Raw genomic sequence first — 11,402 nt, forward strand, 5'->3', positions numbered from 1 at the left:
TTACCACCAAAAAACCGGATAGATTTTTTTTTTGGAACTTCAGTATTTATTTAATTTTGGACTTACTGCCAACATTTGTTTTTCTAATTTTGAACTTAGTCCCAAAGCATCCCAGATAATTAATCAGAGCTAGCTCCTTGTCCCAATCGTCGGGTAGAATTTGTGAATTTCCATCTAAGTTTCCCTCTAATCTCCTCATCTGCTAAGATAGCCATGCAACTTTCAGCAGCAACAGTTTCACACCAAACCAAAGCTCTCTGGGCAACACACCTCTGATGCAGTACAAATCGTAAGCAGAACGAACTTGCCATAACTAAAAATACAGCGGTTATCACACAAAGGTCACAAACATTATGTTATATGTAGTGTACGAGTAGCGTCACATCACATCACATTTGCCGGTTGATAATATGGCTGCATTCAGGATTTCAGGTCGGCAGTTATTGGTACATGCAGCAGTCTTGTATGGTTCGTTGGATTCCATATAGTTTCTTAAGACAACTGGACTCAAATGCGGCCATACCTGGAAGAATGCATTGCAAATAAAACTGTGATTAGTGGAAATTGAAAAAGGAAACAAGATCAGGGAGATTTGATGAGGAATCAGTCCTCCATACTAACCCTCAGAGAACAAAACCAAATTAGCACACTTGATTCAGTATTCATTTGTGAATCTCATTCCAGACAAGGCTCTAAAACATAAATGATAAATGCCAGCCATGCTTTTAATTGTGCGGTCTACTCGCATACTAGGTACTGTATTTCGCAATTTCAAACAAAAAGAATCAAAGAAAGCGTAGTGTACTAAGCCCTTATTGCACAAAGTCAAGCACATGCATATCATGCTGGCAAGTTAAAAGAACATAATCTGCAATGGAAAGCCATTAAGTTATAAAACGGTCAACTAACTAAGGACCACAGTAATCCTAACATGACATAATTCTCAAACCAAGCTTTACTTCATAAGGCAATCATATTTCCAAAGACACCTAGGAATGAACGTTATATAGTCCTATAACCAGACATAGAAATAACAAAAACCAAGTTAAGAATTTCGGCCGAAAAGCTGAAACTTTCTTTACTGTGGTCCACTGAAGAAATAAAAGCACACAGGCCCATGGCACAATAAATTCAAAATATGTGTGACATTGAGCTTGAAATTAAACTCGAAGAAGGTTATTCCCAGAAAATAAACAGACTGAATGGCAGACAACTACTATGATTTAGTAAATCAGTTGTATTCGTGTATACTGATGTGAAACTGGTGAGAAAAGGTTCAATAAACTCCTATGGCTATGTGTTACTGCCACATTTAGAAGAAAAAAAGGGCCAACAAGAAAGGACCCCCCCCCCCCCCCCCCCGCCCCGGCATTTTAATTAAGAAAGGTGTGGGGTGAATTCAACTAACGTAATAATCAGAGTGATCAGTTCCGCACACAGTATTCAAACTTGAGTCTGCGAAGAGATGCCACCGCGTTCTTGCATCTGGGCTAAGAGCCCATCCACTGCAACATTTTAGAGCATTTGCAAAAATCTATCAAGCTAAACAACGAAACCTGGTGGCTGACATAACAAGCATAAAACGGAGAACTTCAGGGCATGCTATTTACAAATGAGTGAGCATGGCATGACTCTTACAAATACACAAATCTTGTACTATCTAGCAACTACAATACTACATCCTTATTTTTTTTACGGGGAGCAACTACAACCATGTTATTTCCACTCAGGCCTTGTACAATGGTGGGTGCTTATGCCAGGTGCTCAAGGAAAAAGACTAGCGTTGCGTCGCAAATAAACGTGGTCTCGCAATGCGGAGGTGCTAGTCAGAGGTGCTTCAGTTGCTTTAACGTTGGCGTAGCGCCTGGCCTGGCACCCGTTCTCTCCAACGCTGGGATGTTACACAACTAAAATAATGATCGCATGTTCAGCTCCCTCCGCTAAAATAACGCTCACACGCTCAGCTCCCTCCTCCTCACGCTATCCTCTCATCTCCTCCGTATTCTGACCGCACAAAACACCAAAGCACAATCTCAATTCTCAAGTTGATTCTATTCAGCTCACAGAGACTAGTTCAATAACTCAGATGTGCACAGAACCTCGATTTAGATACATGGTAAGCTACACCCTCTCACTTGCTTAGCATAGTTGTCAGAGATGCCCAATTTATCAGTACAAACGAATATCAGATAAAACTCAAATATCCAGAGGCAACTTCAAGCCTTCACAGTCGACGAGTCTCTCAAAACTAAAACCATCCCAAGCGGAGTCCCCCCAAAATTAAACCCTCCTAATCGAGGAGTACTAATAAACCATCCTAATCGACGAACACCGCTAAGAACCGTAACACGTCGAGAGGCAATTTCGACGGAGCAGCAGCAAAATTACATGGAGGAAACGAGGGGAGAAATTTACTTCTAGTTGTAGTAGAGCTCGAGGCCCATGCCGTCGTGGATCTCGTAGTCGCCGAGGGTGATGTGGTCCTTGTAGATGGTGTACCACTTCTGGATGCGGATCTTCTCGGGCCTGGTTCCCGTCTGCGCCGCGACGAGCTTCTTCAGGTCGCCGATGGTGTCGTCCTCGTTGCACTTCACCCGCACCTTCTTCCCCAGCCTGTCGTTCAGCACCACCTCGATCATCTTCTCCGCTGCTCCCTCCCAAACCCTAGCTCCTCACGAACCTGCGCCCCGCGAAATCTCTCGAAGGATGATTTTTTTTTTCTCGAAGAGACGAAGAGGCTTGTGTGCGGTGCGGGCCATGGAGTTTCCACATTCGAGTTTAGACGCACCCTGTGAACAGTAATAAAACTAGAAAAATAATAAAGAGCATAATTGGTTTGCTGCCAAAAATTGGCATGCCAAATATTGGGTACTACTTAGTTGGTTCTTGCCTATCTCACATAAAATTGCCAATAATTGGCAAGTTTTGGTAATTCCAATAGTTGGCAAGTTTTGGTATTGGCAAGCCAAATATTAGCAACAAACCAATTATGCTCAAAATATTTCTGATTTTTTAACAAACATCGTTGATTTTTTTTCCCAGACCTCCATGAATGAATTTGCACGCAGCTGTAAAACTAGGCATTGTTTGTTGTAAAGAAAACCCAGAAATTTTCTATTTTTTAGATTTTATATTGTTCATAGCAGGAGTATTTGAGCTCGGGATTAAAAAAGCACTTTCGGTGTGGAGGCTGCTTTCTACAGTACGAGACGGCTTCTGTTATCGTATCTGCACTGTTCATCCGTAGGTGGACTGGTCGCGTTTGACTACAGATCGAACCCCGGCGAGTCTCTTCGACTTTGAATTCAAAATTTTCAACTACATATTCGAGAGTCCCCCCCCCCCCCCCAGCCTGTTCAGGAGGAAAAAGATGGTTGACATATAAATACTTTAATGTATTTCTTTATCTTCCAGGTTGTTCGTAAGGCTGGTTTGATTAATAAATTTGTGCATCTTACTTTTTAGAAAAAGATAACTCAGAGGTGTAGATGTCTGAGATTGTAGTGACAAGGGCTCACATAGGCACGAAGCCTTTTTATCCTTCACCTTACTCCCATGAAACCATAGAGCTGCGGCACCTATCTACCTACTCCCAGCAAAATTATGAGCCCTTCTCGGGAGGGGCGGTGACCCCATTGTTTCGGGCTGGCGGTGATTTGGTAAAAAAAAATCATTTTATGTTTTGGTGGTGAAAGAAAGCTGGTTGTAGTCTAGATTTCTTGGTTGAGAGCCTGCTAGCTGATTGTAATAGACATTTTTCGCTTTTGATACATTACTAAAATCCTAGTTTCGATGCAAAAAAAGGAAATAGACTATAATACCCTTTATATGAAGGGGTATGTTTAAATTTCCACCATTAATTCTATAGACGTGGGAGTGTACAAAGCAGAACCCTAGAGAACCAGTTTAACTAGCAAACTCCTTGATTGTGGTTCATTCTATATCAGCTTTTGATTTTTGTTAATACCACAAAAATGTTCAGTAAACCGAACATCACTACGCAACGGAAATGAGAAGCTTCAAGGAACTTACATACATTCTGATTTTTTTTGTGGGTGAAAAATCGTATTACTTAACTCCTAGTGTTCATACAATCAGCAAGAGCTAGCTCTATAGCATCATCTGGGCAGAACCGACCCAAGTCATGGTCCTACTTCCATTCTAGCAAATCTAGCTAAGCTATCACTAACTTTATTTTAAGTACGGTTAACATGAGTAATACAAGAATCACGGAGACCCATAAGGTACTTGATCTTCCTAACTATCAGTGAATAAACTGATCTGTCCAAATCCCTCGGCTGGATCAATTTGGCTACAATGATCGAGTCCATCTCCACAATGATAGGTAGGTCACGCACACAATTCGGCTTCCAAAGCTTCACAACAAGAGAAAAGTTCTCTACAAGATGAGAATATAATGCTTCCTTTGTCATGCGTAGGACCAATGAACCATGCCGACCCCTCCTTTACGATCCTCGGTATAAGATCCATCAATGTTCAGCTTGACCAAACCAACATTACGCGGACTCCACATTCTGCATTGTTGCTGCAAATCTCTGCGGCTTCTTTTCTTGAGACGCACATCTCACTGCGAGCAGAGTTCGTGCAGATCTCATCTGGTGCTATTATACGTCGATATTTTCATGCCGACTAGATTATTGGACACCAAGCAAGCTGACAATTAAACATTTATCCATGAAAACATCCACCTTTGTGCATTGCAACTAATGTGATATAGATATCTCTATCTCTGTAGGGAACACAATCAACCATAAGTTGCGGAGGCAGGGTTGAGCGGACTAAATGAGATATGTCCGAACCCTGACCACACTTTTTTTATTTTTCACTCATATTTCTTTCTCCCTTGCTGGCTGACATGTAGGAATCATCCCCTGCCAAATGGAGAGCAAACCAGAAAAAAAAACAAAGAGTAGAATAAACCAGCCGATGTGGCATGCACATCAGCACTAAAGCAGAAAAATATATATTAAATGGGGTAATTTGTGGCACAAGTTTGCTTAAAATTGGTAAAAACATGGGAAAACTCCAAAATGTTGTAATTGCTGCCACGAACATGAAACTAGAGGATAAAAAATGGAATTCACTTCAATGCTTATTTAGAAAAAATGGAATTCACTTCAATGCTTATTTAGAGCTCGATCCATGCAAGATAATGGAGTCCACTATTACTCATACAGAGAGAGAATGGAAGATCACTTTGTGTATATAAGTAACAAAAGCATATGACTATTGAATATTGATGCAGTTTTTAAGCTAGAATCTAGAGACGGACTATTTCATTCTTCAAAGAATAAGACAGACTATTTCATTTTCATATCCTTCAGTTTGGTGTCTCCCTGAAGCAAAAAACATGTTAACCTTACATCTCCACTACATCAGGCTAAGGTCTTATGATGAGTCATGCGAGATAACTTTTGTCCTCAGCACAAATCCTTAAGGCATTACAAGCTTACGGAACACCCAACAGGAGGTATAAACAGCATAGAGGTTGCCCAATTTCTTTTCTGCAGTGGCAAAAACAGAGTAACGGTGCAGTAGCCTTTGTCGATTTTGCTAGCAGAACTATTCAACAGTTTAAGACAGGAAGCGCCCTGGATGAACAATCAGTCTTTCACATCCATCAATCCGCCTGTTGTGATCTGGAAAACGTGTTGGTGGTCAAGGGAAACAATTTCTCGACATCTGATCGTCGCTAATTTGTGCTACGTGAAGCTTCAGTAAAGGAGGTTAACAACTAGAACTAAATCATAAACTTTGCTGTGCAAGTCTGACAAAACAATCCTATCAAGAGTTCAACAACCAAACAAATTAAAGCAATGAATAGCGCACAAGCAGTAAACAAGTAGTATAGAGCAAAAGGATATAGCTTCTCCCTCGGGAAGGTTAGGGGCGTCAAAGATCTTGCAGACACGCTGCTCGCCTTTGCCTTTCCTCAGCATCAACCGGATGGTGGCTGCATGCGCCAGCACGTGGCCTCCCGCCGGCTTTTTGGGGTCAGTGATGAACATACCACCACCTGGGTCCGCAATCACTGGAACAAGGAAAGAACTTATATGATTTGAGATCCACGAATATAAGGAGCTCTTTCTTGGAACAGACAGGATAGATTGGAAAGCACACCTTGGTTGGTGATGTACACTGCAACATTGAACTCCTCAGCAATCTTTGTAAGGCGGGACAGCATTTGTGCCAGCTTTTGCTGCAGTTCCAGAGCACATCACTTAAAGCAAGTGTATAAAATGCAAGCAGCATTCGACTACTTCATGAGTTGCTTGATTTTTTCATGTAGTTAGCTAGTTACAGTAGAATACCTGACGCTCTGCAAGTTCACCCCTACCACTGAAATCAACACGGAACAGCGCAATCACAGAATCCACGATCTATCATTTCCAAGTCAAACAAAGAACACATGAGCACAGTTGAGATCTATCAACTTGTAAATTTACATGGCAGCAAAGTCATGCGTACCAGAAGCCTGAAAGGCTCTTCAGCCATCTTGGCAGCAAGGCCCAGGAGTAAGTTGTACTGGTGCTCATAGGTGTAGGCACGAGCATATATGATCTAAAACAGAAAGATCACAAATTAAACAAAGATCTCGATCTATTCTTCCTTAAATGGGTTATAAGAGAGATGTAAAAGGACCCATACATTGTCAAGAACAGCATTGGCATCCATCCCAAATCTCTCAGCAATTGGCACAATGCGTTCAGGCCGGCTGATAACTCCGTTAAGGGAACAGTTTCGAGAAATACAGGAATGTAAATGAATTCATCGAACAAATCAGCTATAGGTATTACTAAGGAATTCAAAGGATACAATGTTCCCTCAGTGTCAATGTAGGCAACCTTCCCGTTCCCACCATGCATGTGGAGTGGAAGCTGTTATACATTTGATTAAACATGGAGAGTTATTCATGGATTCTGTTCTAGTGAGGTTTCATCGATAAAATACAAGGCAGGAAATGGACCTGAGTGGAGACACAAAGAGTATGAGCCAACTGGGTCTTCCCTGACCTGCAAGACAAAGTAAATAATATGGATTTTAACGCTAGAAAGTTGGAATTGAGAAATGGTTGAGTAACAAATGTGCTTTGGAAATCAACATTACAACTGTGCTCAATAATAAGAGCAGGTGCGTGTTGCATCAGGGAAATAGTGATAGTAATATTGATGTAGATTTGTTTGAGTTTTGGCATGCAACATGTATCCAGTATTCAATGTTAGCATCACAGCAACCATGCTTTCGAATTCTTATATGCACTACCATCAATACCTCTGGAAGACTAGACAGTAGAAAAGGAGGTGAAAGAAGCTTATGAGAGTTTTAGCACCATGTACTAAAAAATTACTAGGACTAGCTACTGCCAAATATGGCACAAATCATACATAACAGAGCTACAACTAATAGGCGGTCCCTGCAAAAAAAGAAGAAACCAAGAAGAAAATGGTAACGGGAACATTTACTCACCGGAACTCTCCAAATGCCTCTGTGATACAGAGTGTTTCAATCCCTCCTTCAAATTACGCAAATATTTGAATAGGTTAGAGCATAACATCAGGAATAATCAGAACAGAATCAAGGATGACATATGTTACCTCCAAGCAGCTCATCAAGCGTTTGGCTCCCAGTGGTAATCCGGACAACAGACTTTCGCTTCAATATACGGAAAAGTAAATCAAACAACCGGGCAGTACACAGGTGGAGTAATGAAAGCACTCAAGCAGATTCCAAAAACAAACTATTATTTACAGTAAGTTTAGCATAGTAGCACTATGGCCAAAACAGTACTAAACTGTATGATCGTCCTTAATCAGTAGCTTAGCTCCTAAACCTCACCTTAATAAGGAGATCACTTCCTGTCATGAAACCCTGACTCTGAAAATCAAATAGTACACAAACTTCAGAAGATTCTATCGCATAGCACAGATGGCACAGAGGTTGTAAACCAGAATCAATGCAAAGAGAATAATATGGCACAGAAGTTCTAAACCAGAATCAATGCAAAGATGATAACAATCATACCAGAAGTTTTTCAGCAGCCTCACAGATCTTATCAACCTTCGCTTCAGACAAGCCCTTAATCCCTGTAAGGCTCTGCAAGATGAATCCGTACATTGATACTGAAACAACATCAATCATGTGTTGAAACTTGAATACATAAAGCTACTAATAACAGTCATGTGTCGTGCACCAGAAATCAACTTCAGCATGCAACCACAAATTTTAGGGAGAATGCGTGCAGATTTAGGCTCTGAAGGGATTTTGACCTTCTTGGTGTGCATCATCAGCCCATTGCAAGTGTAGATCCCCGCATCCTGCAGCTTCTTCACGTCTCCTGAGTTTATTCCCTGCGAGATCACTGTTTGGACGAGTGATTAGTTACAGCGTTACAAGGAATGTTACGGCTTAGGATTCAAATTCATGGCAATGAACAAAGTGCACGACGAACCAATTGGATCACGCAAACAAAACACAAGCGCGGATCACATCTAGGCAAATGTTTAAAGTAAACTTGCTAAACTCGCGGAAGCTACCCGTAATTATGGAACAGAACAGGTGAACATTCAGAAAAAAAAAGTGGAACAGATAAGGAAGACAGGCTTAAAACCCTACGCCTCGAAGTGCAGGAAAACGCGTCCGTAATTGGTCCAAGTTTCCACAGAAAACCCACGCGATTGAACTGTATCTAGTTTCGAATTCGAAAGGATTCTACAGCCAGTGATCGCTACGGCAGATTAAACGCATGGCAGCTCAAAATTGGGGCTAAATTCAGACTAATTCGTGGAGAAAAAACGGCACCACACAGCGATTAGCACAAACTAGCCGGTAAAGAGAAATCAAGTGGGGGGCATCAACAAAGCTGCACGAAATTAGGCTACCAAAGGGCGCTAGTTAATCCCCAGATTGCACGACATAGGGGAGAAAATCAAAACCAACGCAACAGGAGCACACGACCACGCGCTGCACGCACCAAAAACCAACCAAATGTGGAGGCTAAGCGAAATCCGCACCAAATCCATCTCCAAACAGCACGAAATTGCGACCGAAACGCGCGAACTTAGAGGCGGAAGCACCCGGGACGCAACGGTGAGCAGGCCTAACCCCCACGCGCCGACACGCGCGCGACGCAGGCACACGAACAAGCAAGTAAATGCAGCACCGGAGACGGGGCGGCGGGAGGGTTTGGAGAGGAGAGGGGTTGGAGGCGGCGAACGTACACTTGTCGATGGACTCGAAGCACTCCTCCTCCTCCTCCACCCGGTCGGCCTCCATGAGCTGGAGCTGCCCGCCCTCGTCGTACTGCTTGGACGGCGCCATCCCGCGTGTCCGCCTGCGTCAGAGGAGAAGGTGTCAGGAGCGAGCACTGGGACACGCGAGCGAAGACGGCGAGTGGAAGCGGTGGAGGAGGACGAGACCTGTAAGAGGCGGAGGTTCGCGTGCTGCTGGAGGAGAAGTGGGGCGGAGGCTGGGGGAGAGGGGAGGTTTGGGAAGCGCAGGTGCGGGTGGAATGTGGATCACTGCGGCTGCGACGAGGTGGGGGTTATTTGAAGGCCTCGCACGAGGAACTTGTGAGCCGTAACACCAAGCCCACGCTCGTTGCTGCTGCCAGCTAAGCCTTTTACGGCCCATTCAAAATTCAAAATTTTGAACAGGACGCCGACGTGCCAATCAAGCAATCTAGTAAGAACCGCTTTGATTCTTAACCCGGTTGATATACCAACTCTTTTGTAAAAGGTGTTCCCTCTTGTTAAGGTGATGGCCTTGCAATAAAAAGTATTTTGATGTTAAAATAAAAGTGTACCCTCTCGTTAGGTAACTAGCAAACATGCATGTGTGTTGCAATTGGAGAAAAACACACGCTCCTAAAACCCAATATGCATGGTGATGGGAATGTACATGAAGGAGAATTGTGAGTTCGGCCAACCAATCTTTGCAAACGGCTAACAAACTTATGCATTGTATAATTTGCGGGTTAGGTTAAAGACAATCACCTACAAAGAAAAGGGGTTAAAGACAATCATCTCTAACAGAAATGAAAAAAATAAACTCAACATAGGAATAAAAAGACATACAAAAGATAACAAAATTGAAATTACCGAAGCATAATTTCTTCTGCCAATGCAAGGTATTATTTCTCGCCTTCATTTCATTATCAGAAGAATGAATATTTCAGATTTAATACATCTTTCAATAGGAATAGTGTGTACTATAATCAAGCATGTGCTAGGTTGTCACTGACAAAGCATACTGCGGTACTATAATCCAGTATAGACATGGTTGACTGCCATCCTTAGGTTTATAGTGTGCGTATATCTCAACAAACAAACCAAATATAAGTGCAAAAGATATAGATTATCAACCATAACAGAAGGTTAGTATACAATGCAGATTAAGCATTATACACATAATAAAAATGTCGTATATGCAACATTTCTATTGAGTTACTAACATCATACAATAAAAATGTTGTATACATCGGCTGTCCATGCATGTATGCTTCTGTTGTGTGTGTGCTAACCACGAAATCTCGTCGTATAGATTTACTCTTTCCTCTTCTGTTGTGATATATGCAAGGCTCTCCATCACAATTGAACCTTTGCATGTTGTTGCGCTTCAATTCATGGTTAGCTACAATTTGCTCAATTCTAGCTTCCTTTTGTTCTGGCTGCATATTTGCATATTTTCTGCCTTTCTTGTGCGCATTTTTTTCCCTTTTGTGTTGGCTCCATGTTTGCATTTTTCTTCCTTCCTTGTGTGCTTTTTGTGCAACTGGGTGGAATCTTTAATTGTTTTATTTCGTTGATAGGTTTCACGACGTCTTTTTAGTTTTTCCTATTTTTCTTCATTGGTTATCCGTGCATGCCACTCTCAATCCTTTTCCTTTCTGTTATTTGGTATCAGTGACTGTAGATTGCGATCCAAATTTCTTGCTTGCATGAGAGTTTTTTATATGTATGCATCCATTGTTAATAAAAGAAACTAAATAGTTTTTATAGAGTGTCCGGTTTTTCCTAAAGCAAATGTGTTAATTGTATGGAATAGCGCATGTTCCTGTTTATTTGTTTTGTTTATGTGCTTAATTAGACAACTTGTTGCTTTCCGGATGTACATCGTAGAATGGAATCATTGTTTGTTTCTTCTCTTTGCTTTCTGGTTGTATGTCGTATTGTCGTGGTCGTATGAAACGACGCGTTTTTTTGGGTATATGAGCAAGCGTATGCAGACAACAGGCAAACCTCATCATGCAATGTAAATTCACACTTCCGTTTCTCTTTGCTTCACGTCTAAAATCTGAAATATGTACGATTGTAGCAGTCACTTTTTATTTTCTTGGGTAGCGCATGCAGCAACGGCAAAACCTGCATCATGACGCAACCGTG

The 11,402-nt window shown here is 41.9% G+C and overlaps 2 protein-coding genes across 3 annotated transcripts; both read right to left on the reverse strand.

Moving 5' to 3' along the window:
* Positions 1-290: 290 nt before the first annotated feature.
* On the reverse strand, positions 291-2,763 carry LOC109741385 (ubiquitin-like protein 5). Its single transcript, XM_020300465.4, has 2 exons — positions 2,416-2,763; positions 291-523 (listed from the first exon to the last, which is right to left on the reverse strand). The coding sequence occupies exon 1, from the start codon at positions 2,637-2,639 to the stop codon at positions 2,418-2,420; it is 222 nt and encodes a 73-aa protein (XP_020156054.1). The 5' UTR covers positions 2,640-2,763; the 3' UTR covers positions 291-523; positions 2,416-2,417.
* Positions 2,764-5,681: 2,918 nt separating this feature from the next.
* Positions 5,682-9,539, reverse strand: LOC109741384 (meiotic recombination protein DMC1 homolog B). 2 transcript variants are annotated; one of them, XM_040389473.3, is made up of 14 exons: positions 9,438-9,539; positions 9,240-9,352; positions 8,289-8,380; positions 8,044-8,115; positions 7,858-7,896; positions 7,617-7,668; positions 7,489-7,534; positions 6,989-7,034; positions 6,838-6,899; positions 6,670-6,736; positions 6,490-6,582; positions 6,333-6,401; positions 6,142-6,220; positions 5,682-6,052 (listed from the first exon to the last, which is right to left on the reverse strand). In XM_040389473.3, the coding sequence occupies exons 2-14, from the start codon at positions 9,337-9,339 to the stop codon at positions 5,814-5,816; spliced, it is 1,056 nt and encodes a 351-aa protein (XP_040245407.2). In that variant the 5' UTR covers positions 9,340-9,352; positions 9,438-9,539; the 3' UTR covers positions 5,682-5,813. The 2 variants fall into 2 exon arrangements, with proteins under 2 accessions (XP_040245407.2, XP_020156053.2); XM_020300464.4 differs by having other exon boundaries at positions 5,684-6,052; positions 7,617-7,674.
* Positions 9,540-11,402: the final 1,863 nt, after the last annotated feature.

Source organism: Aegilops tauschii, chromosome 5, assembly GCF_002575655.3.
Source record: "Aegilops tauschii subsp. strangulata cultivar AL8/78 chromosome 5, Aet v6.0, whole genome shotgun sequence".
Taxonomy (NCBI): domain Eukaryota; kingdom Viridiplantae; phylum Streptophyta; class Magnoliopsida; order Poales; family Poaceae; genus Aegilops; species Aegilops tauschii.

What these genes read in the sequence shown, in the direction of transcription:
- LOC109741385 (XM_020300465.4), bottom strand. Translation starts at nt 2,639, where the DNA reads ATGATCGAGGTGGTGCTGAACGACAGGCTGGGGAAGAAGGTGCGGGTG.
- LOC109741384 (XM_020300464.4), bottom strand. Translation starts at nt 9,339, where the DNA reads ATGGCGCCGTCCAAGCAGTACGACGAGGGCGGGCAGCTCCAGCTCATG. An exon ending in CTTCGAGTCCATCGACAAGT is followed by an intron (nt 8,381 to 9,239) that starts GTACGTTCGCCG and finishes TCGTCCAAACAG; the next exon opens with TGATCTCGCAGGGAATAAAC. An exon ending in TGATGATGCACACCAAGAAG is followed by an intron (nt 8,116 to 8,288) that starts GTCAAAATCCCT and finishes TTCATCTTGCAG; the next exon opens with AGCCTTACAGGGATTAAGGG.